This window comes from Triplophysa dalaica, chromosome 21 (genome assembly GCF_015846415.1).
Source record: "Triplophysa dalaica isolate WHDGS20190420 chromosome 21, ASM1584641v1, whole genome shotgun sequence".
NCBI classification, from domain to species: Eukaryota; Metazoa; Chordata; class Actinopteri; order Cypriniformes; family Nemacheilidae; genus Triplophysa; species Triplophysa dalaica.
The window spans coordinates 5,629,771-5,657,075 of record NC_079562.1 but is presented as its reverse complement, the minus strand read 5'-3'; the positions used below and the strand labels follow the sequence as shown (position 1 = coordinate 5,657,075).

Sequence of the window (27,305 nt, the reverse complement as noted above, 5' to 3'; positions counted from 1 at the left end):
GGCATGTCAACGAAACCAGCTGCATCCAAATTGACTGCAGATTGTATTTCTCGGGGGTTGGAAGATGCTTGCACGTTTATTTTTATAAGATCGGACAATTAAATCAGAGGTGTTTGTTTCTCTGCGCGCTAATCTTGTTTTGGTTATCTAAGCGCAACTTTATTATAAGTCCGTAAACTGTCAACGGTTTTGTAATCTGTTGACTTTACGTTGAGTAGTTTACTTTTGATGAATGGTTTATTTAACCAAAGAAAACAGCCTAATGACAGCGGGTGTAGCCACAATACGAATTATGAATATTACTACGGCAAAGGCTGTACTTATGAATATTAATTAGCCAACCCTGACGTTGCTTGGTAAACTTCTTGAAACATCCAATCACGCAACCTAATTCATATTTGTGACCCCACCCTTCATCTCTGTAGGATTTGTTGATTGGCCAGGTGACCAGCTAGCGGTAAGCCTTCCAACCAACCAAGCAACACAACGTCACGAAACTCTATAAATATTCAAGTATATATCCTGGCCATAGTAGTCTTTAAACAACACAGTTGATTCAGGAGGCGTCTCGCGTCCTCTACAGATAGTGAAGCGTCACTGCATGGGTGTTTGACGCGCTGCAGTGCGGACCAGCGCGAGGGATGCGCGACTGGACACTTGCGTTAGTTAAGACTCTGTCATTTATTAATCACAATGCACTCGATGACGCGCATTTCTAAATAGAATAGTATTAATAGTCTCTGTATTATCTGTCGTCTAGGTTGCTCTATGGAGCTCGTTGTAGCGCCTACTGCGAATTCAAGCACACATCACATGCCGGATCTGTGTATTTGCCATAACCTTGGACCCTTATAGCATGATTTTCATTTGGTGGTCGTGATGGTATTAAGATAACCAACTACGATTCCGGTGTTTGTACGGTGGTGCACTGACACGCAGCGCAATGGCGATTGAATCATCGGAGCGATTGAAGGCGCCTTTGTTACCTGCATAAGTAACACAATATTTTCTCGTTTTGGAAGTGAGGCGCTTCCACATTGTTAAACCGCTATTTCATTACACCTGGGGAAGGTTTTTGCTTGATGAAGCATCAAGAATAAGAGGCCGAAAGCGGGCGCTTTATGCTTTTAAATAAAGTCCCAGCTGATGGGTTGTGTCACCGTGAGGTCCCAAATGAAGATTTCTAAACGACGGAAAAGACTGACGTTACGTAGTCTCTGTGCCAGGTAGGATGAGCACATCAAGTTGTTCTAAAATATGGCTCTGCACTTGTTTGTTTTTTTCTTTTTCAATGGAAGCATGTGAAAAAAATGGAGTAAGGATTGCAATGAAATGTAGCTCTATTAAAGTGCTTTGAATCGTTTTTTATACAGTGCACATTTCCTACAAACTTTACTCCACCTCTGTGAAACAGTATATGCTTTTGAAACGTCTATAATGCATCAAATTTATGTTTACCGTGTGTCCTTCACAGTGCCCCATGTGTCGTATGTGTATGTGTTGATGTATTTGTGTCCATTTCACCGTATTGCACACTTGTATGTTTGTGTTTTTACAGGGCTTTCGTTACGGTGATGTCTCTTTTCCTAATGTCAAAGTCATGTTTTTTCTTTTTTGCGCATCAGCTTATGATTCAATAACGCATGCATCACCTTTCTCTGGGACATTGAGTACAAACTGACCTTCGTGACATTCATCCATATGGATTGAGTTTCTATCTGACCCATGCTTTCCTTAAGATGGAAGAGGAAATGCTGCCTTGCGCTCGGAGACATTCAGATAGTACCAAGGGCCAATTTTTTGACAACCGCAATCCAAGCACGCCGTTTTAAGCGTCTCTTTCGACTGCTTGAAACCATTTTTTGTTAAAAAGAATCTGACAAGCATAACAAATCTCTTCTCTTGTGTTTCTGGCTTGTAGGCTGGCAAAGGAGGGTTTTGGCGTCGACTAAATTGGTCAATTGCAGGATATTTGTCAGAGACGTAAGGTTTTTGACGAGATTTGGGAACATGGTGAGAGAGTTACACCGTCCTTCATAGCTCCCTTCTCCCTTTCTTGGAAATGTGGCTGCACTTCACTTTCTCAGAGTTTGATCACAAAATGGCTGTTGTTGACGCTTCCCTTCCCTGGGATTCAGAGGAATGACAATTTATTAATTAACGTGACCTGAATGAAATCCCCTCTGCTTTTCGCTCACTGTAACCTCACATCCCATGGGTCCCCTGGAACGAAACTGAGTATAGCAGAAAGCTCACATGCAGACAGTTGAGGGACAACTATACCAGCCGTGCGGTTGAATGCTTTATAGCTGTTTCGCCATCATTTCAGCCTGTGCGCAAACAACACCCATAAGGAACTTTTCTTGCTTTGTTAGTTAGTGGTGAGGGGTACTTGTAGCTGCAAATGTAGAAATTGTAGAGGATCTGTAGCCTTTGTCTTAAGGTGGATTCTGTTTATTAAGTGAACATTAGCACTTCCACACTTTGCAGATCTTCATTGCACCGTTTTTCCTCAATTCCAAAGATTAGTGCCAAATATCCCAAATGATGTATTACAATATTTAGGTTTTCAGAAAAATGTGCTGCTCTTAAGACAAAAGCTGCAATAGTCACAGCACTATACCGCAGCTAGATAACCAGTTACTGCAGAGTGTGGAACTGCTGGCAACTTCAGTTGTATCTCAGTGTTCAGAAACCAACGCATAGTGATTAAACTCTTCCCTGCTCACATTCTTTTGCCAACTCATGTGAATTTGGACGAGATTTCAGTCTTGAATAACATCACACGTTTTATAGTCATAGGCCATGTTCTAGTCGCACAAATCTCCTTGTTTACCTGTATCAAGGTTACACAAGCGCAGGTGTCAGTAACTTGGCACATGAGTTGGCAATATTAAGCTCTCTCACTTTCTTGGCTGAACTATGTCTACCTAATGTCATAGTGTTTTTTGTTCCTAGTTTCTGCGTAGAGCACTTTTTTAGGATGCTGCATTGGAGACTGCAGTTCTCGACGGATGCTGGGCTGGGCATGAGTTAGCTGTTGAGCTACTGAATCTGAGCCGAGCTGGGCCCTGCATGTTTTAAACATACCAACGGCGCTGCATGCCGAATAGCATGTTATTGGGTTTTAACCTGCATCTTTTCTTCAAATACGTTTCATGAGAGAAAACACAGTAAATCGAGTCGAATTCAGTAAGGTTTCTTTGTTACTTAAAGTGTATATATACTGTAAGATTTGTAACTTCATAGCAGAACGGATGGTAAGAGGCTGATGTTTGGTGTTGGTTTTGAGGTAAGAGTTTAGTAGGGCAGTGGTATTCGGCCCAAGTCCTTGAAAAGTCAACATGTAACATAGTCTCAATGCATTTTTTTGCTCAGAAAGGGGGGGGATGGATTGTGACAAGCGGTCTCTAAATGACGGTTGGGTGAAAAAAAGCTTGGTGACATCAACCCCCCCCCCCCAAAAAAAATTCTGAAACAACCCACATACGTTAGTAATACAAAAGTATGTTTCATACACAATATAACCAGTCATTTGTTTTAAAAGATTTTGTTCAATTAAAGTCGGCATGAAATGGAAGTAGCGATTGTCTCCCGCCGGGAGTAAGATGACGTTTTTAAATAAAGATTACAAGTGTAAATGAATAAAAAGAAACGATGTGCACGGATAAATAATTTAAAATAAATACTCTACAACTGTGTAAAACAATTAGAATTAGCATTTTTTATTTCATGCCGACTTTAAGTATTAAATAAGTTTTATAAATACATTTGTATTCCATGTTGACTGTATTCAAATTTTGATGAATTAATTAATAACTTCTTCTGAGATGAGTGTCGAATGCCACTGCTTTAGGTTATGCAAAATATTTCAGCAAATTCTAACGCTTAAGTTTCTAATTTATTTGTTATTATGGCTTAAACTTAAACTATATTAGAAATGCCCAGCACACTTTGTAGAACTGTTTAATAGTGTGTGCTTATAATCTGTAAATAGCTTGTGTTTTCAGAAATATTCTCGTTTGTTTATGGGGCCTAGTACTTTCCATACAAATATTTTCTAGACAATCTCCCGTATTTGTGTTTCCTGCTATTTGTGGCTATTTTCTTCACACAGGTATTTGGGTCAAAAAGTATGTGGGTCAACGGATCTGCCTAGTTAGACCTTTTTGTGTAGCAAAACATTCTGTGTCTCATATAACGCTGATAAAAATTACAACCAGAATGAGGTTGATTTTAAGATCAGCCTTTTGCCTCATGAATATGTATGTATTCATAAGAATAAACTGGTGTTTGTTTTCATTTCTTAACATCCTGAAATGTTTATCAGTTTAAGGGCATTCCAAAGTTAACCGCCTTTTTGGAATGTGGGTTTTCGTTCGACTGGTCATTGCATGTAGAAGCCAGCTCAACTGACCGATAGCACGTCAGCAAATGCCAATAGCAGTGCCTTTTAGAGTCAAATGGGTGATTTAACAATACTTCTGGTGGTTTTTCACAGCTAAATGGATCATTTAAGCTGGGGGTTGCCAGAGTGGTGTCAGGGTTGCAGTGCTTAGCACCAGCTCTGCAGGACAACCTCAACATGAACGGCACTACAGAGCAGCAGGACATTCTGCCCCCTAACTGCATGGTCAAAGAGAGATGGAAAGTGGTACGTATCTGTGCAAAAATGGTACACATGCACATTCATGCCTGCACTTCAATACAAACAAAAGGAATTAAAATATTCCTGGACTTCATGTTTGTATACTTTTATGTAACCAGTCATGATTTGCCACATAAAAGGACAGGAGATGTACTGTTCTGGGCCCGGTTATTGGTGTTATTTGGTTATTTGTGTTTTGAATTACATTACATTCAAAGAATTTCACACTTGATTATCAACTCTGAACAACATTTGTAAACATAATGCCCTGAAATGACTGTCCATGATCTCAAATGACGTAAATTAGACTGCTTGGCCGGAGCATCCGTTAACTCCTCCCCTTCGAATGTCAGTCTGCTGCCAGTTTCATTTCAAAATCAATGCAACGGCTGTTTGAACATATCAAATCGCATTGAAAAACGCAAGCCACGTCCACTAATTTTTTCCTATGAAATTCCTTTTCACTCGGAAATGTGTCAGAATACGAAAGTAAAAATATCCCAACTTTTGGTTCACCGGGACTTTAAGAAAATGCTTGAGATCTTGTTTGAGAAATGGTTGTCAATTTTATAAGAATTACACAAAGGATCATTCTTACAATTTGTTTTAGAAAAAATGTAATCCAGCCCGAATATTTGCTTAAGCAAAATGTCACTATTCTGAAAAGAACTGATAATGAAAAAGTTGCTAAATTCAATATTATGTAGTTCGTTATGTAAAAGCATATAAAAACACATGAAAATCAGGAGTTATATGATAGGTGGTTACTAGTATGTGTTTTATTCAGCCTCATGTCTTTCCTGCTATGCTGAGTAGATTATGTAACAGTATGTTAATTGCTCTTTTGATCCCAAATAAATAAAATTCCAACAATACTCCCTGTATATGATGGATATAAATGTTCTCGCATGACTGCCCGGCTCCGGTGTAAAATAATGGTCTTGTTTTCTGGCCTGGGAGGGACATGACAGTAAAACTAATTGATTTATGGCAGGCTGACATCTTTATCTTTCATCTTCAGTCAAATTTAAAATACTACACTGTTTCCTCCTTTTGTTTTTCAATGCATGAAAATGTTTTAGCCTTTGTGTGGGTCATAAAATTGTACATTTAGATGACAAATGTTTACTCGGCACCAAGACTGCTACATTGTTTCCGGATCAATATATGAGTCCTTTCGGTCGTAGTCAATATCCAGGATTACTCGCATCTCCGATATCAAGCGGATGTGAATGAGTTAGTTGCAGTATACTTGATGATCTGTTTTTGATGCGTTGAGCTCATTATTGCTGTTTCGCAGATCTGTGTTGTAAGCTTCATTTTTTGGATGGCCCACATTTAAAAATATTGCAAAATACAAAGAAAATATGAAGAGTTTGGAGCCAAAATGAGAAAACAAATAAAAATTCAATTTTGTTATCATTCTTTTATTGTATATTATTGTGTTAGTTAGCTGTATTTTTTTGACTTATTGTGGCTTAATTCAAAACAAACCAACTGAAGTTAGATTGATATTAATTGGAATGCACAATATAAAAACATGAATTTTTTATTTAAAGAAAAACTAAATCTCATTTTGGAACCAAACTCGTCATATATTCATGGCAGGAGAATTACATATTGCTGATAAGAATTTTTAAATATTTCTTATTGGTTAGATATTGTGAAAATAAATGGTGACTAATAATATTGATTTATGCCAAAAAATAAAACTAACAAGATATGTACTTACAAGGTTTCAGAATGACCTCAGTGATATGTAACATTAATAATAAAAGGTTATTTTAGACTTAAGGTGCATGCATTCTAGTAAGTACTCTAGCAACTGACAGCTCTTTCACTTTAAATCAATAGCAAATGAAAGCTTTGGCAACATCCTGTTATGTTCTTCTAATGTCCAGTTGAAAAAAATTGGTGGCGGGGGCTTTGGGGAAATATACGAGGCGGTGGATCTGCTGACGCGGGAGAACGTGGCGTTGAAAGTGGAGTCGGCTCAGCAGCCCAAACAAGTGTTGAAGATGGAGGTGGCAGTTCTGAAGAAACTGCAGGGTAAGACATGCTCGTCGGTTCAGCATCACTGACATTGACAGCACTTCTGTTCAATAAAATATGGATATACCCCTAGAAATAAATAGGAGGCAATCGTGTGCAAAACCTTTTCAACTTGATAACTTTTAAAGGTGAAAAACTCTGAATTGAATAGTGCTAATAATTAATATGTTAAACGTTTATGACTATTTAATATTTTAATAAGGTATTCCTTTAAAACATAGCAGGATTATTCTATTTTTTTTTAATTTAATTTAATTTAGTCATTTGGCAGACGGCAAATGACGCTTTTATCCAAAGCGACTTACAGTGCACTTATTATTCCTACAATATACTGTAAATCTGTATGCATGTACTGCAGAGTCGTAACAACCGTGTTATGTTTTTAAGGGACAGCTATGGTTATATGTATGCCATTTTTTTTATAATTTGTGGACAATTTAATTGAGTAATAACATGATGGCTGAGCCTTGTTTTAAAATCATCACTGCATGAGAATGGAATATATGTGTGTCACACATTACATAAGTAGCATTGTGAATAAAGCGGCACTAACACAGTCTATGTGAACGAGGACACGTGACGCAGCCTTTACTTCATACTGCTGTACAGACCCACACACATATTCAGATGATTCAGTTTAGACATTATTCATCAGGAAAAAGGTCATTAGTCATCATAAATAAAAAGTGTTCTGTATTTTTCTGTGTGTATATAATACGTAACTATAAATCAACTGTGCATCTACTGTTATGTTTTTCAGGTAAAAACCATGTGTGTAAATTCATTGGCTGTGGTAGAAATGATAAATTCAACTATGTCGTCATGCAGCTGCAGGTGAGTGATTCCTATTGTATATAGTCATCAAATTTAAAGGGATAATCCACCAAAAAATGATTGTCACAATTTACTCAGACTTAAGTTCCAAACCTGTATAAATATCTTTGTTTCTAATAAACTCAAAGGAAGATATTTGAAAAAAATGTTTCTGGGACATCATTGACTACAATTGTAGAAATTATCGTAACAAATCTTGTTAGGTTAAACACAAAACTTTATATTTTGATGAATTTATGAAAGCAAACAGTTCTGAGGCACCTTTGACCACCATTTGGATTTTTCTACAATTATAGTCATTGATAACCCTAAAAATGTCAGTTGTTAACTTTTTTCCAACAGACCAGAACAGAGAAATGTTGCTATATTGGTTTGGAACAAGTTGTGGGGGAAGTAATTCATGACAAGGGAACCAAATGTCCCTTTAAACCAAATGCATTTCAACAAGATGACTGGATCTGTGACAAGATTTAAATCAGATAGAAGAATGTGTTGCCTCATCTTTTTATTAATGTGAGTGAAGGGGAGAGGAAAAGTGCATGCTCTAGAAAATGGATAAGCCCATATCAAATAGCTGTGGAGTGAAAATCGATGGAAAATTGGCTACAATTGTTTGTGACATGTTTTTATTTGGTTACACTTTACAAAGTGCTTCTAATGCTAAGCATAGTTAAAGGGATAGTCATCATCAAAAAATATAAAATGTCATCGTTATTACAAACCTGTATGACTTTCTTCTGCGGATCACAAAATTAGATATTTTGAAGAACGTTGGTAACCAAACAAAATTGTCCCCAATTGACTTCTATTGTATGGACGCAAACCATTGAGACGTTTCACAAAATATATTCTTTTGTGTTCCTCAGAGAAAAGACAATGGTAACACAAAGCTAAATAACACACCGCTTTTGAAGTCATACTCATGTTATGAAGATTGATAGGTTTTCTACATGTTTGGTGTAACTCAGGGCAGAAACCTAGCGGATCTCAGGCGAAGTCAGCCACGCGGCACCTTTACCATGAGCACAACCCTCCGCCTGGGAAAACAGATTCTCGAGTCCATAGAAGCTATTCACTCTGTTGGTTTTCTGCACAGAGACATCAAACCGGTAATATCTTTTTTCCTGAACACGTTGCTTTCCACAGCACTGTTAATTGATCTAATGAAATGGTAATGTTTTGTTTGTTTTATCTTCGCAGTCAAATTTCGCCATGGGAAGACTGCCTTCAACACACAGGAAATGTTATATGCTCGATTTTGGGCTTGCACGACAATACACTAACACAAATGGAGAAGTCCGACCAGTATGTCATAGTTTATTTCTTTTCCTGTTTTATTTGTTGTATGTTTAATTATTTACTTGTCAATGGAGCTCAACCAAGGCGCTGTGTCAAATTAAATGCTACAATGCATTGAAATATGAATACTTCTGACATTGCATGATATTGATTAAAACACCATCATAAAACAGGAATGTCTGGCTTTATTAACAAGTGGTTGAGATTTATATGAGCAATAATGCTCTTTATTCACTGTAAGGGGGCAGAACGGCTGAAAGCTGAAACTCAGGAGAGGTTTTCAGAGCTGTGTGAATCAAGCAGCCTGTTTCCTCTTTTAGATCTTCGCAAGGAGCTCTTCATTTCGCACATGTTCTTCTCTCTGATTTTCTCTATGTGCAGGTTTTAGTGCAGCGATATGAATATTTAATAAGACCGCATGCATCAGTGAGCAATGCCCCCAGGATTGGCCTGAGAGGGTGTAATATTTTCAGCGCATTTCTCTCGCTCTCCTCCGCTCTCTCTTTCTATTTCTCTCTATTTCTTTCTTCTCTTCTCTTGCCTTTCCTTTCTGCACAGCTGAGTAAGCTGCACACATTGATTCAGGCAAGAATCTCTCTCTCTCTCTCACTCTCTCTCTCTCTCTCTCTCTCTCTCTCTATGTCGATACATTCTCCTTACTCAACTGATCAGTTTATGGTGCAGTGCTAAAGAGTTCTGTTTGCTGTATCTCCCCTGCAACCTTGAGCAAATTTAGACAGGGAGCAGGTGAAATCAGCTTTCCATAACTTCAATTTACAGCAGGCTGTGATTTTACTTTCCATAGAAAATTATTTATTTATCAATGCATGATTTCTCATGCATTATGTGCCACATTTTGCAATGAATAAATGAATGACTAATTCATTTCAAGACTATAAATAGCTTTGTGCGTCCTCAGAACTGTAAATGTTGCTTTTGTTGAAATACAGCTAGGACGGTTTCTGAGTCATATGCTAGTTGATAATAATTGTTTAATTATTTGTTGATGTCTGTATATTTTTAATCATGCAATGTTTTCATAATGTTCTTCTTCATTATTTAACTATCTATTTAGTATGTATAATATATACTTTTAAGTAAAATGATTCACTTTTTAAGTACATAATTTCATTGCATGGAACCATCTTGCCTGGTATTACATCTACAAGTGTAATTTAGGGATGCACCGATGAGATTTTTTTATCCGATACCGGTTTAACAAATAACTTGCGTCCGATTCCAATACGATATTGTTCAATTGCATAGTACTTTTCAATAGTAGTTAGTTTTTCTGCATTAAATTAATTTTACTGAACATGAATAGGAGCCGTTTAACATTTTAAGACATGCACAAGTTTAGATAAAAATGCAATAAGACAACATGACAATCTTCATAGGTGATTTCTACTATCATATATTTCTTTTATTAAGCACATTAACTCATATTTGACTTACATTGAATATTTCTTTAATACAACTGCTGTTGCTATTTAGTAATTTTGAGAAAAACGTTGGATTATTCAGACATGCAACTCAATGCCTCCACGCAGTTAGTTAACCAGCGGTATCGGCCTTTTTCATGTTATTGCTGGTATGCCGATGGTGTTAAATTAATCAAATATCGGCCCGATTTATATCACTGGCAGATAATTGGTGCTTCCCTATTTTTTATGCTTTATTATTTGTTTGACCATCTTGTTTTGTTTTTGCAGTTTTCGTTTTGGGGTTATAATTTATGACGTGCATGTCTGACGTATTTCTCCATCTGTTCCCTTCTCCCCACACACTCTCACCAATGGAAAGACTTTCATTGTGAGTGATTACATCCAGTTTTCATGTTTTACTAACATATCATATGCATTTTATATAGTAAATGCATAATAAAAACCTGCTCTTTAAATTGCATTCTTATACACATTTTATATAAACGCAATGCATAGAGCATGTATTTATTTGCATTAACCCATATTAAAAGTTTAGCACATTACATTCATTTCACATTTTATTTCAGGTTCAAATCTGAATCATTTTAAACCAAGGAGAGCAGTTACTCTCCTTATAATGTTCAATATAAGATTATCTGCCACTGTAATACGTGCAGGTAATGAGAGTAAAATTAGTTTTTTTAAGCCAGTCTTTATAATTGGCAATGTGCGAGTGGGCTAAAAGGCAACTGCCTATGACTAAATTAAATTGTATGTGTTTTGTAACAGATGTTACCTGTCATATCATTTAGTTAATCAGATAAAAATAATTGTCTTGCCTGCAGGAGCAGGTTTATAAGAGACTCTCAATGGCGTAGATAGACAAACATGCAAAGAGTAAGACACAGGGACATTTACGTGTAAGCAAGGTGTTTCCTCTACGTTGCGTAAATTATGCTGCTACGTTATGTTCAGCCCCTTGGCAGAATCACAGCGATATTCTATTTGTAATGGTGTATATTGTACACTTAGGGTTTACGTTAAGTCATTTAGCAGACACTTTTATCCATATTATTGGAAGGCAATACAAGACGCCGCTGGTTTGCTGAACGCAGGGATCTTGTGGGGTGTAGGAGGGTGTGAAAGTATGCTGGTGCAGATCCAGCGATAGTCCTGTAGGAAAGCATTAGTGACTTAAATCTGATACGGGCTTCAACCGGTAGCCAGTGGAGAGAGATGAAAAGGGGTGTTCCCCTGCTGTTATTGATCCCATTTAAGCAATACTAAGAATTGCTCAGCATAATACCCTCAAATTAACATTTTGTCATAAATTACTCACTCACTAGTTGTTTCCAAACCTTTATGAATTTCTTTGGTTGACAGTCAGACTCCATTGACTACCATAGTAGGAGAAAAAGCAATGTAAGTGAAATTGCCCCAAAACTGTTTTTGCTCTCCTACATTCTTCAACAGAACAAAAATGTATAAAGTATTTTTTCCTACTATGGTAGTCAACGGGGTTTGTTTGTTTTTTTATAAGCATTCTTCCCAAATATCTTTCTGTGTTCATCAGAACAAAGATATGTATACAGATTTGAAACAACTTGAAGGTAAATTATGACAGAAGTTTTATTTTTGGGTGAACTATAACTTTAAGAGTTTTTCCCTAAATGTATGTAGTGCAATTTTTTAGGTGATTTTAATATTTAAAAAACTCATGTTTTACAGAAATATACAATTATAATTGTTTATTGATAACAGCTTGTTCTAAAACATTTCCTCTTTTAGCCAAGAACTGTTGCAGGGCTTTCGAGGAACAGTTCGATACGCGTCTGTGAATGCACATAAAAACAAAGTGAGCGTGCCTTTTAACTGATGCATTTATTGCTTGCCTAATACTTATTCATATTATTGAATCATATTCAACAAATATACACTCATTTGCATTACGACATGCACCAGTTCATAATAATATCTTTCTTTTGTTTGTTTTTGTAGGAAATGGGTCGCCATGATGACTTATGGTCATTGTTTTATATGCTGGTTGAATTTGCTGCTGGGCAGCTGCCGTGGAGGAAAATCAAGGACAAGGTACTCGGAGCTTTCCTTACAAGTGTGCTTCAAATTTTGATTCTAATGTTATTTTGTTTTATTTAAAGTCAGACCCCTATTATTAAAATCCAGTGTTTAACTCATGGTTTAGGAGCAGGTGGGTCAGATTAAAGAGCGTTATGATCATCGGATGCTACTGAAACACATGCCATCAGAGTTTAATGTCTTCCTGGAGCATGTTTTAGCCCTGGATTACTACACCAAACCTGACTACCAGGTAAGCTCAAAATGTATGATATGACTACTGTATATTTTACAATAAATACATGCTATATGAAACATAAAAAAAAAAAAATTATTTGCTATTCTAAGTATATGGCTGTCTATGTATATTTTCGGATACAATGATATGGATATTATGTGTGTGGTTGAACGGTTCTAACTTTTTTTTTCTTGTCTTTAGCTTCTGATGTCAGTGTTTGACAACAGCATGAAAGAGCGCATCGTCACAGAGAATGAGGCATATGATTGGGAGAAAACTGGGACAGACTCCATGACGTACGCCACCACACCGACTGCAGCGCAACAAAACACACGGCCTACAGCAGCTATGATTGGGTGAGGATCATATGCATGAATATTTCATGTCCTGTCTGTCTGGCTGAAATGATAAAGATGTACATGTACACTAACACAAACATGAGGGCCGCTTAGCAAGATTCACAAAAATTCACAGACAGCGTATCTGGGGACTTCATTACTGCCTGCATGCTTGTCACATCACAGCTGTACAGATGGAAGTGAGGCAAGCATATAGTCTGATATACACCAGATAAGGCAAATACTAGTTGCAGCTAGTTTTCTTTAGGTTTGTATCTTCAGGGAGGAGAGAGCTCACTTCATCTGGAAATGTCACCGCCTTTTTGGTTTATTGCAGTTGCAGAATAGCAGGATGTTGTATTGCTCTGGGATATGAAGAACATTTTATCATGATGGAGAAAAAGGCTGATGAGTTTTCCTTTTGGAAATCATTGGGTGGCATTTACAGAAAATGATCCTTAAAGGTGATGTGTGTTGTTTCTGTGCCACATGGAATTGCAAAAATTATGATTTCCAGGTTTTATAAACACTCCAAATGCTGCTTCGATCTCATTCCCGTATTTCTTATTGATATTTCTTATTGTTATAGAGATTGGTAGATATTGCTTTTCAAATAGTCTCGCCCCAAATACATGGTTGGCCCCAAATACGTTGGTTGAGGCCAGAAGTTGACATGTTAAATTAAACGGATAGTTCACCCAAAAATGTAAATTCTGTCATCATTTACTAACCTTCGAGTTTTTACAAATCTGTAAAAAAATGTACAGAGAAAGATGACACAGAAAGAGATATTTGGAAGAAGGCTTACTAGCAAACAGTTCTTGATTCCCTTTGACTGCATATTAGGACAAAATCCATTTTGGAAAAACTAGAGTAATTCATGACAGATTTTTCATTATTGGGTGAATTATCCAATTAAAAATGAAATCTGGTGGAATTCAAAGATCTTTTTAAATTGAAACACCTTAACACTTCAGGCCCTATCGTACCACCAGGCGCGAATCGATTGTATTTTGCTAGTTTCAGTCTGAGGCAGTTATATACAGTATATGCACATACACCAACACACAGACAAGCACGCACACACACAGAGAGAAGCACGCACACACACACACAGACTAGCACGCACAGTGAAAGCACACATTTAAGATAAAGGAGAGAGAAACACAGGTCAAGTATTAAACAGACTATAAGTTCCTATATGCAATATTAATTATGTAAAACTTTAAAATTCTAATTCTAAAGGATCCCCCGTCCAGGCAAATAGTGCAAAACAGTATGCAAAGGAACCCAAAACTCCAATCGAGAAAAAAAAAACTCAGGAGAACCCAGGCCCAACCAGGGGATTCCAGTTCCCCTCTGGCAAAAGCTGCTTTCTCTGCACAAGCTCGACAGTGCTTGCAGAACAAGGCTAAATCAAAATAAATAAAACTTACTAATAAGGTAAATTATAGATTTAAGATTATATTTAATGATCTAATAGCATTTGAAATTTTGTAGTGAAGACGTGTCAAGACGCCACATCCTTTTTTATCCAGTTCTATCATCTCAGCTCTTGTCAGGTTGCCGCTTCCCATTCTTCGCTCTACCATCAGGTCTGGGCATGAACTGCATCATGCTCACTGTGGTAACCTTGGAACAATGAGACAAGACTGGCTGAGATAAGATTACTGTTCTGCACTCTTTGATGCAACAAGTACATCAGTTATTGTTGGAAGTGTTCCTGGTTCCGGTTGATCTAATGCAGCCTAAACCCTCAGAGGATTTATATTTTGGAAGTGCATTGTATGCAAGATTATAAAGATGCGTCTTTAGTCTAGATTTAAACTGACAGTGTGTCTGCCTCCCGGACAGTGCAGGGAAGACTCTTCCAAAGTTCAGGCGCTAGATAGGAGAAGGATCTACCACCTGCACTTGATTTTGAAATTCTAAGTATTACCAACTGACAGGGCGCCTGAGAACTTAATGCATGTGAAGGACTCTAATACAATAGAAGTCTGCTCAAATACCATGGGGCTAAACCATGTAGGGCTTTATATGTAATAAGCAACATCTTAATGAGATGCTTTAATGCAATGCTTTATAGGTAAGAAGTGCAGGGTTGACAGAACCAGGCTTATATACTCATACTTTTTACTCATAGTTTTTTTAATAAGCCTGTAGAGCAACCACCTAACGTCAACGTAATTATCGAGTCTATGTAGGAGTGTGATGTGGTCAATGGTGTCTAATGCAGCAATAAGGTCTGGCAGCACCAATAATGAGATACAACCTCGCTCAGATGCCAATAGTAGATCATTTGTAACTCTGATCAAAAATCCAAACTGGAATTCTTCATTGATGTCATTCCTTTGGAGGAAGGAGCGTAATTGTGTTGAAACTACATTTTCCAAAACTTTAGATATGAAACACAGAGGGACGCGCAGTAGGACTCAAAAATGGCAAATATACACAAATAAATGGACTACAATGTAAAATATTACCATTGTGGACATAAAGAAAAAAAAATCTTGCTATTTCTGTAGATGATCTGCTCGAGCGCAGATGTTGTTTCCTCTCTGGAGAAGCATTCTGGCAAATTCTGCCGTGTTAATAGCGAATCCGCCATGGCGCAAGCCCCACTGGCTCTAAAAGGGAATGGGAGATGAGACTCTGATTGGTTTACTGCACGTTTTGCCAAAAACACACCCATGATTCAATAAGAGAATAGGGACAACACTTTTAAACCATGCACCTGCTGGGCTGACAGTTTTTCCTGTCCTTTAACTAGCAAAAGTGGATTCGGAAATCCGCCATGAACTTTAGACCATGCGCTTAGATCATTAAAATAGGGCCCTCATCTTTAAATATATCATAATAGTGAATAGTGAACTGAACAGATGAAAAAAAAACATATATGTATAGCTGCCTTAACGCAGTTGTAGACATTTCGTAAGGTTATTCAAGGTCAGTTTATTTTTAAATTGATATTGATTGTTGTCTTTTCTTTCTCCCTTAGGGTCATAAATGTGACCTCAATGCCCGGTGACCTTCAGAGGGAGAACACAGACGATGTTGTGCAGGACGAACACCTGAGCGACCAGGAAAACGCTCCTCCCATTCCCTCTGGACGGCCGGCTGATGGCAGCCAGTTGCCCACAGATGCAGATGGATGGGAAGAGACGGATTTTAATCGCAACAAACTCAGGATTAACCTCGGAAAGGTTCCCTTCATTTATAATAATTATGGGGTATAAAGTTTAATACCCTAACAACTTCAGTTATAATAGATAGATAGATATATAGATAGATAGATAGATAGATAGATAGATAGATAGATAGATAGATAGATAGATAGATAGATAGATAGATAGTTAATGTTTAAAATGAGAGACATTATTTTTTTTTATATTTAAGTGATAATTTGGGGTTGCCCTGACTCTGGTGTATGTTTCAGGGAGGTCAAGAGGAGGACAGTAATCGAGGGGTTTGTCCTGTTTCACCACAAAGAGTAGGGGGAGCTTTGGATTCTCCAGGTGTGCATTTGCTCAGGTACCGAAGGGTCAACAGTCCTGAATCGGATCGTATGTCTGCAGCTGATGGACGAGATGGTTACGTGCAACGGTGGGTCTGAACCCCAAACATGCCTATTTTCTATATATGTACATATTCTTATCTGTGCATTTATATCACACATCAAAATAAATGTATTTTCAGAATGGACATCCTGGGTTCTCCCTCTCGACACCTTTACTCCTCCCAGCCCGCTCAGATGCTGTCCGTCGACGGTTGCCGTGGGGTTGATCAAGAAGCCCACAGCAACGCCTTCATTCGCTCTGTCCCGCTCGCAGAAGAGGAGGACTTTGACAGCAAGGAGTGGGTTATAATAAACAAAGAAACAGAGCTAAGAGACTTCCACCACATCCCTGGGGCCGAGCCCACCACATCCGGCACAACAGATGAGGAACCGGAGGAATTACGCCCTCTGGAGGACGGAGAAGAGCGGAGGAGACACAGGGGAGCAGATCCGTCGGTCAGACCCAAAACGTCATATGGGGACCGGACTACTCGAGGCATGCTTCCTCTTACGGAGGAGGAGGTGTCCAGGAGGAGCGGAAAAGGGCAGTCGACATCGGCGGAGAGCCCGGCACAGTCACCCTGTCACTCGCTGCCCTCTGGACGGCCACGGCGACAGGAGTCAGACCCCAACGGACCTCTGAGACAGGTAAGATTACGCCTAAAGTTGCATTTTTGTGGGGGTTTAGAGGAGAATGAGATTTCAGATGATAATGGTGGTAACTGGGAAGTGTTTCTTCTTGACATCAACGTTTTCTTTTGCCTCAGAAGCATCACATTTGTTTACTGCCCACTTTAGAAGCAAAGAAGAAATCCTGTCAAGGTCTTATCCTCAAAACTAGGTTTAGGTTATGCATAGTTTTATTTCAAAAGAGTCCGTCTTAGAACCAGCTTTAAATTAATCAAACATTTAGTTGTTTAAATAGGGCGTTGCTGTTGTCTTGCTCCAAGGTGTGTGCTTCTCTCTCTATCTCTCTCTATCTCTCTCTGCTATATCAGCCTGTCACTCTCTCTTTATTTCACTGTCTGAATCTCAGACCCATACCTCATCTCTTTTTTTCTGACCATCAGACATTTAGTTTTCACATGATTTGCTACAATAATGACTCTTCTTTGTTTTTGGCTGTTTTTGGGATACAAAATGTTGGATTTGGTATTGGAATGGAGTTGGCACTCCCCTAAATAACAAACTCTGGGTGAACAGAACAGAATTAAAGGGACAGTTCACCCAAAATAAAATTTCTGTCATCATTTATTCACACTTGTGTCATTCAAAATCTGCTTATGACTCTTTCTACTGTGGAACACAAAGGTTTTTTTTTTGTCCACAAAGGTTTTTTTTTGTCCATACATAGAAGTCAATGGGGTCCCAGTGCTGTGTGGTTACCAACGCACTTCAAAATATATATATTTTGTATGCGGCAGAAGAAAGAAAGTCTTACAAGTTTAAAATGACACAAGGGTGAGTAAATGGTGGAAGAATAAAAATTTGGGGGTGAATTTGGATCTCCTTCCCAATCAGATTATTAGATGATTACTTACACCTATAAAATATTTTGAAGTGTTGTCGGTTCCTAAGTTTTATAAAACAAAAAAACCTATGCTTGATCCAAGAGTGGGACACAAGTTCTTTAGATTCCACATTGTGATGAGTTTTAAGAAACTCTTTCCATACTGTGTGTTTGTGATTTTGATAAAGTTGTTGAAAGTGAAGGGTTTATTGCTGAGTTTTTTAAACGTTGACCTAAACATTCTCTGCGGTTCGCTTTTTTAAGATGCTCAGCACTAAATTACAGTACAATTCTGCACTAACTCACATTACAGTTATTCATTGTCATATTTTAATGTTTGTCATCTCTCATAGTCCAAAAAAAGAAATGTTTGCAACATTTTCATCTACTCCTTAACCACTAGGGTGAGCCAAACGACATACTTAGACCTCAATCTTATAACTTACCTTCAACGTTACTAATTTACCCAAACGGAAACACTGTAGCAAAACACACACAAAGAGTGAACTGTTTTTTTTTAAAGAAGCGTTTTTTCAACACAGTCACAGCATTTTCAAGCTGAACTGAGATTGCGGGATTGTCTCTTTTGCATAATAGCCAAAACCTCAAATCAAAACAGATGAGGATGCTCATTTTCCCAGCAGTCTTCACCTTTTAAATTCCCACTGCTTTTCGCTCAAAATCACGTATGACACGTTGATTTCACCCACGGAGAAAATACGAAGGCTGCCGCTGGAGCCCCAAAAGAAGAGCGAAAGAATGTTTGCGGTAAGCACAGTTTAGGCTAGTCCCTTCTGTACCTGTTTTATGATCTTGCTCATTGATTTCTTTATTTCACTTCTGTTGGTCATTGTTTTATCCATATTGACCCATTTTTATCCATGTGTGTTTGTGTTCGTATGCCTGATGATTCATTTGTTTAAGTCGTACGCATTTACGGCAACGGTTTTCTGATGATACCAAAACTAAACTAAAAGTGGCATTTTGTGTCTGCTCTTCACGGCTCATTGTCTTGTACGTGGGCACAAATGGTGTATTTCGAGAGGTGGCTCTTCATCAAACAAACAGCCTCGGAGGGATAAAGAGGCTCTCAATGTTGGCTGCCCAACCAAAATCAAAAAGCAAATATCTCTTTAAGCTTTGTCTCTTGTGAAAACTTGTTTCCAGGCAACCCATTGTAGGTCTGTGTACCGAAAGAGACTGTTCCTCTCTTTCCTCAGTGTTTGGCGTTCTTCTCACTGCATGCGACTGGGGAGATGCCTTTAATGTTACAAATACAAATCCATCGCTCGGCCCTCTTAACCTCAGCGCACACTCTTTCTGCTTTTATTTCAGTCGGACGATGACAGGCAACACTTGGGTCCTCGCTCCAACCAGCTCCGACGTCTCGCATCCTACGTCTTCTCCTCGTCCACATTGGAGACAGAACAGTACCCACACGCCGGAGGATCCTTCATCCAACGCAGCCGTTCAGCCGAAAGCAGCCCAGCTCACGGCAACATGCGACCGGGCTCGAGGCGTCACCCGCCCCTGCAGGCTCCCGGAAGTCCCCGTAGCCGGCACTCCATGCTTAACGTATCCCGACTGCAGCTCCAGCAAATGCTGGCCAAACTGATGAACAAAAACAGCTGAGCAAAGCTGACGTCGTCCCACACACCGATGTGAAAGACACTGTTTTGAGGGAGATTTAATCTTTTCTGATGCAATAAATTGTAGAGGGCTGTAAGAATTGGAATGGCAAGTTTAAATGGAATGCCATGCTTTTACTGTTCATATCTTGCACTTTTTGTGTTATGAACGAATGCTTTAGTCAATTCAATCACGCTTATGTGAGTAGATCATGGCGGATGTTGCAAACTTTGAATATGAGAAAGCAGAATTAAAAAAGCCAAATTCTTCATTATCTGTTGTGTGTCTGCAAAAAAATAGACGAACAAGACTTTTGAGGTTCCTCGGCGTAACCCTGGCAGAGCCTTCAAGCTCCTTTAAAGGAGCCTTTGAGGTATTCAGCTGAGGATCCCCAAATGGTGCTTCAAGTATCTTATAATTTTACAGTGTACCTCAGTCGCATGTGTATTGGATTTGGGCCTCCCAGCTCAGGTCACCCTGACACATGTATGCAAGTCATTTTATTGTCTTCCATACAAACATTACATGAAAGATGAACTTTTTAACTGTAATTTATGTTTCTAACCACATTCTGAGCCAGAATCCATAGTCTTTGTAATGTTCCTTACATGCAGAATAGTTTCCACGCTCGAAAGTTGATTTGTTTCACAAATGAAATGTTATGCAAGTGAAAGCGTTTCAAGTGGAACCGTAGGATCAAAAGGAAAAAATTATTTCAGTGCTTTTATAACCAATGAGTGGCATGCAAGAGTCTGCTTATCTTATACAACCTAGATATGAGAAGTCAGCAATGGATGAGAGATCACCATGTTATATTATAAAATTTTGCCACTGATTAAAATTAATATTGCCATAAAGTAATCGGAAGCAAAAATGAAAGCGGTTTCAATGAGTCTCCTCTTATGGAACTCGCATTATCCTCTCACGTCTTTCATTTTCTTCTATTTAGAAACCTTCCATATGATATTTTATATTTAGATATTTATCCATGCAGAGCTTGAAGCATTATATCTCGTTGAATACCTCCTAGTGTAGAACTGTATGTCTGTTTGGGGTTAGATGCATAGAATTCTGTTCTGTGTTCTTGAGTAGCCAAACTCCCTGCGTGTGTGTATGAGACTGCTGTAGGGTACTTTGAGTACTGTATTTCACTATTGCACTTTACAGGACACTGAATTGGAGCCATAGCGGTTACCTTGGCGATGTGGAACAAAAATATGAATGCAATAAGATTCGAAAAGTGCTTTTGAATGTTTTAAGAGCCCTGCAAAAATGAATTTCTTGCTAAGCGTTTTTGTCGTGTTTTCTACTTTTCAACTCTTAAATAGAGATACATTTACTTATTTGTCTTGTTTCATAAAAGAAAACAGAATTAAGTAAGTTGCGTTTGTGTTTAAAACGAGCAAGAAAATACCAATGGGATGAGCAAAAACTTAGAAAAGGTCAAACTAAATAAAAAAATTCAGATTTTTTTTGGCTTGGTTTTAAAATAAATGTACCTAATTCTGATATTTTCATAACACAAGACTAAATATCTCACTTTCCTTGTCAAGTAAATGTATATTGATTAAATTTTTTCATATTTTCTCTAAAAAACTAAACAAAAATGCTTTGTAAGAAATTCATTTTTGCAATGAGGTAGGAAAGTTGTACACTTTTGTCATTCACATCAACATCCGCAACTGTTTCTTCAAAATTGACAACAAGGGAACATTCTGTAACATATGATGTGCATTAGGAGACTAGCTATACATTTAAGTTGAATGGTCTTGGGGGAAATCTGGATGTTATGGATGTAAATTAAGTTGCTTCACACTATCTTGGTTTGGAAGTAACATGACTCTTGTAACATTGCAGTGTTATCGTAGAAGCAGGTCAATGTAAAATAAGAAGAAGAATTGAATCGTGCACGTTAAATTTTTTTGTATTTAATGTATTTATTCTCGTATCACAAAAGCAGTTGAAATGGTCACTGTTATTTTGAAAGACCTTTTTCTTTATGACCAGACATTTAATTCTATAATGTGTTATACATTCGAAACAGCTTGTGTGATTTTTGCAAGCAGAGTTTTCACATTCTCTATGTTGAATGGAAATTAATAATTGAATGGAAATTAATAATTGAATGGAAGTTAATAAATAATGAATTAAGTAAAATAAAATATGGAAATATCAGAAAAAGATATTGCGCGGAAATTGTAAATGCTCAAATCTTTGAAACAGTTCGACGTCACAAATCATTGATCAAATAGTGAGTTTTATTAAAAGGGAAATAATGAATTTTTAAAAACGTTTTCTGGTACTACCACAGCTATGGCTTCTCACGTGAATGTACTGTTTATATAAACAAACAGGCTGCTAACTGTTGCACTTGTTTTGCACATCTGCTTAACATCAATGTATGTGTCACCAATGTCAATGGAACAGGAAAAGTATATGTAGTCACTAAGATCTGTTGATAAGAAAGTACTAGAAATACAAAATTTGAAAGCTTCTAACACTGTTTGCATGACAAATGTCTGTTAAAGAAATAATAATGTAAACAATTCTGTATTGTTTGTTCCACCACTTCCTGTTGATTGTATGTTGATCATTAAGTTACATACTGGTTTAACAATTACTTCATTTGAAATAAATTGATTTATTTTTTCTAATATTTTTTGCCAAAACTACCACCCAGTATCCACATTTGCATCTAAATGTTAAAGCATCAATCCCTCTGCATTCAGCGATCTTTGCATTACAAAATGTAAACATGGCCCATGTTTTTAAACACTAGGTTACTTTCAAATAATACTGTTTACAAGATTTGCAAAAACCTTTCCTTCATTTACGTAACATGCATGTGATGCAGATGAGTTTTACTTTATGTTTGTACACAAAGACGTTAGTACACATTTTATATGAAGAAAAAGGCTGTAACATAGATATGTGCATGTTGTATGATATATTGCTGACTGCAGGGTCATTCTGTATTATGTATTTTGGGAAGATTTGATAGCTCATAGGCACAAATTGAAAGATCTAGGACATGGAACATAATCCTGCCTATAGATAGTGCTAATCTTAGCTCGGTGCTGTGAGAAGCTTCAGAACATACAATGAACTCTATGTTGATACAAACCGCTGAAAAGCAACAATGTACACAGAACAACAGATGAGTCCTTATAGAGGAGCTTATACAAGCCCTTCTGACTTCTGATCATAAACCAGTATTCAATATGTTTTTAATAAGCAACAACCATGTATCAGTGGTAACAGCTTTAAAAGTGTAAAATAGGTTCAGGAGGATTTTGTTTTTAATCCAGGCGAGTAGCTTACATTGGCGGTCTGGTATTGCTATGTAAAATAAATGGGCTATGATCTGTTAGATGTACAATAAGCATATTGTCTTTTTATGACAGTATAACTGTACAGGATGCTTGTAATATTTTCAATTAAAGCATGTGTTTTAAATGTTTTTTTTAACGAAATATATATATGTGTACATATATCTAAGAAAGAGCAATTTAATTAATCCTGTATATGTGAAAGCATGTTATCTGGTTGGTTTTAGTCTGTATTTATTGTATAGAAAATCTGTACGTCGAGACACACTCGACAAAAGCAAAATATAACTGGCTGCTGTAAAATGGAAAATTCTTTAACATATTTTTTGTGCCTTTTTTATTTATGTAATCTAGACAATCTTGAAAAGCTTGTGTACAATTTAAATAAAATGAAACTGTTTAAAAAAATAATTTGTTCGCCTATATTTTGAATTATGTAAAATAAATAGGGAAAAATATAAACTATTAATTCAAATTTATGTTTATATTTATATTTATTTATGCGAAAATATTTGAAATATTTTTTTGTCGGTTTGCTTTCCTTAAAGATTTTAAGTCAAACAGAATCTCATGTTTCTCAGTTTTTCTTATTCAGACCTAAAAAAAAATAGTACAGCAGAATATATCAAGGCTAGAATTATAACTTGCATCTGCCTGTCTTTCAGGCTTCTTCTCCGAGTGAGCCTTTACTGTCACCTACTGACTACCGGACAAAGTCTCCATCATCTGAGAAGGAATTGTTTCATATACTTCCTAAACTGCAGGCTAAGAGAGCTGACTTCCTCACTGTCATGCTTACAGGAAGCCTGCATCAGCGTCGGGCCTTCACCGCAACCCCACCAGACACGCAAGACGAGGGACCTCAAGATGATGATGTCACAAAAAGTGAGTCCAGCAGCGGGGTGAGTGGAAAAAGCACTGAACGAAGTCAGGATGGTGCTCCGTTCACCTTAGTAGCCGAGGGGCCAAAAGAACTGGGCTCTGTGGCCGATGTAGATCCTGACCAAGAGGACGTCTCTAAGACCCTTGTTTTGTTCTCTCCTGGAGACATGAAGAAGTCTTTGAATGCTATGAATGGGACTGAGATGGAGCATTGTGTGTTGGGCTCTGATGTTCCTCAAAATGAGCAGACGGGTGAAGGCGGCCGACTAGAGGAGGACATAAATCAGTTCGATCCATCCATACCGACTTCTAAAACAGTGATAACCATCTCAACGACTGCAGTGGCTTCAGGCTCCGTTTCATCACCCCCTTTCTCAAAGGTGGAACGCACTTTTATACACATTGCTGAGACAACCCATCTGAATATTATGTCTTCCAATAGCGCACAGGTGAAGGAAGGTGACCCTGAAGGTTTGATGATTCCTGAGAAGGTTGAAGGCAGATCACCGACTAAACAGATCACAGACATATCATTCCTATCTCCAGAGCGCGGTGAAAGAGCATGTGTCTGTGCTGAAGTCACATCTCAGACTCCTACAGAAGAACCTCAGGGGCTCAAAGAGACTTCTGACAAAAATGACAATCTAATAGTTCCCGTCTCACCCGACACAAAGGATTTTGATAGAAAACAGGAAAAACAACCAGAAGAGAAAAATCAGAAGAAGCCTGCATCCATTCTTAAGCTTTCTGAGCATCCACCGACAAGGAGCAAGAGCCGAATCCCAATCCTGGCCCAGGAAGAAGACAAAAGAACTGACCAATTGCTGTCCAACAGAGAACGACTGCGAAGAAGAGCCATGCAACAGGACCTGGCCCGGGAGGCAGTTGAACGACAGAGACAGGGTCGCTGGAAGAGATTGAATTCCAGGACGTCATCCTCATTATCTTCTGGAGATGACCCCAAGAGAGCCTCAGAGACTCTTTCAATGACAGGCTCAGAGGAAGACATTCATGAACCTGATGGTAAACTCAACAAGCTGAAGAAAGAAGCCGAGGAGAAGAATGTGACAGGATGGCACAGCAGGATACCAAGACCTGTCACGCCAATAAGGAGGGCTTCAAGTAAACTAGCAGTTGCAGCTTCTGAAATTGTTCTAACTGAAGCGAATACTAAAATAGGAGGACAAACGTCAAGAAATGGGTAAGTCTTTTATTTTTAACTAGTTTAAAGTACACTACTCATCAAGAATTGTGGGGTCGTTTTTTCTCTATTAACAGGGTTTTCCACATTTTAAAATAATAGTAAACTCGTCAAAAATATAGAGTGACATTATCAAATAAGTTAAAATTGTGTTAGCATGCCTACTTATTAAAAGGGTAAAAATAACACATTTTGTTTTGTAATATAATGGATGGAAAAAAAACGTACATTTGTCCATAATATCAATTTCAAAATTCAGACATACGTACAGTATTCAGACATACAGGCTTTGAATATCATTAAACTTTCCAGGCAAGTGATTCTAAACATTTGAACAGCAGTGTGAACGTGTAAAATACACTATATACGAAAAATGTGTAAAAACACTTTTTAAATGTGTGTGTAATGTTTGCAAAATAATATAAAATTATATATGTCTCTTTTTATCAACCTCAGCCCAATAGCCGAGTCGGCTGCTCCACCACTTCACACAAGATCAAAATCAACAATGTCCCGCTCCACCATTCCAACTGGAAGTAACCGCATGCCTCTCTCCTGTATCCCTGCAACATCCCGTCGCAGCTTAAGCACAGCAAACTGCACTTTCTCCTCCAGCCGCATGGCAAGTCCGTCCCCCCATAGGCCACCCCTGAGGATCGCAGTCAGCGAGTCCCGCAAGCAGCTGTTTGCTCTCCGAACCACTGTGGAGATTCCACTAAAGTCTAGGACTACATCTTACCCGCAACAATCCAATAATGCACCCGTCAGGAATCGAACCAAAGCTTCTGCTCCTCTGAAGAACACGGCTCCCGTTAAACGGGAAAAAAGCACAAGCAACCACACAGCTGCAGCCAGATGAAACACAGTGACTGCTAGAATTATCATTTCTAAATGACTTGAACACGTTGCCTCAAAGATGTTATCTATACTAAAGACCAAAATTAACATTGTCATTTATTTAATGTTCTTCCTATTTGGTCAATGGCTTGGTCCAGTTTTGGATTCTGCACTAATAATTTAATGTCATACTATTTCATCATGCAGAAAGTTTGAAGGAACTCAATAGAGGTCACGTCGCGTTTAGCTAACACGGTGCTATACTGTTTACGTGCTGTTCTGTTGTGCATATTTACAGTATGCTCATATCTTGTTTTTTTTTAAGGTGTATTTTATAATTTGCTAGCTGCCATTGAGAATTATTTACAGCTGAAACAATCATACAGTATATACCGTGTATTTAGTCAGCACAAAATATTATAAACCATCAGGCACACTAAACATTTTAATATTTACCACATATCCATGGATAAAAGTGCACAATCATGCTTTGGTCTGCAGCTGGGCCCTCTTTGTAAACCTTGTGACAATGGGCATGCCTTGTATTTAGCTAGTTTTGGAGTATTTGAATACACTGCTGTATGCTTGTACATATTCTTTTCAGTATTTCTTGCAGAGACCTCTTTATTTTTATCTGGCAAACGAAATGGCAAAGTTTCATTTTGTTAAAGGAATATATACTGCAGCTTCATTTTCTGAACATGGCAGAAGTCCCATATTATCAATTACTGTCAATACATGTTTCTAAATGATTTACAAACTCTTGAGAGTCGTGAGATGTTATTTAAGATTTTTGACAGAACAAAAGGCATAAAATTGATTAAATGTCTTCGAATCATGTGTTGCTTTAATTCTGTATTTCTTCACACGTGCACTTGAAATTAAAGAGACTTGCATTAACGGTCCAAAATAAAAAGGCTTTAAAAAAACTGAACATTTAACATGAAGTAACGGTTTAAGAGTCACCACAGATAGTTTTTAAAGATGACTTATAACTTCGTGCCTGCAGGGACTACTGCTTAACACATGCATGTGAGCTATTTAAACAAAGAGAGTATGGTTCTCTCCACCATGAAATTACAAACTCAAACCATTATTTCTTCATACACAACCACATAAAAACAGATAAGAACATGTGAAATAAATGTACACATAATATACTTCCTAAGAAAATTATGAACTGTAAATATTTAGCATGTCACATTTTGTCTGCAGTCTACGGTATTTTCTTGTATTAAAGGTTTGTTTAAAGTTTTAAAGTCCTAATTTGCCCCTTCTTTGGTCAAAGGCCATCGTGAAACCAATGTAATTTCTCTCACTAGGTCAGGTGAGCGATTATGAACTTTGGAACACTGAGACTGCCTCTTCTTCGACATTACAAAGACGTTATTGTATCGCATATAGACCATAAAAAGTGTGACTGGGAACAGTTTTGATAACATAATGCAGCAT

At 37.8% G+C, this 27,305-nt stretch overlaps 1 protein-coding gene across 1 annotated transcript; it reads left to right on the top strand.

The window, feature by feature from the left end:
• Positions 1 to 613: 613 nt before the first annotated feature.
• Positions 614 to 26,916, top strand: ttbk1a (tau tubulin kinase 1a). The gene is given in 17 exon segments (XM_056734942.1): positions 614 to 1,226; positions 1,922 to 2,013; positions 4,502 to 4,654; positions 6,550 to 6,697; positions 7,461 to 7,534; positions 8,503 to 8,643; positions 8,735 to 8,839; positions 12,046 to 12,060; positions 12,062 to 12,112; positions 12,256 to 12,348; positions 12,461 to 12,586; positions 12,773 to 12,927; positions 15,908 to 16,112; positions 16,346 to 16,512; positions 16,606 to 17,113; positions 23,599 to 25,016; positions 25,473 to 26,916. Coding segments are annotated over 16 exon segments (3,765 nt in total). The 5' UTR covers positions 614 to 1,226; positions 1,922 to 2,010; the 3' UTR covers positions 25,876 to 26,916.
• The last annotated feature ends 389 nt before the right edge of the window (positions 26,917 to 27,305 follow it).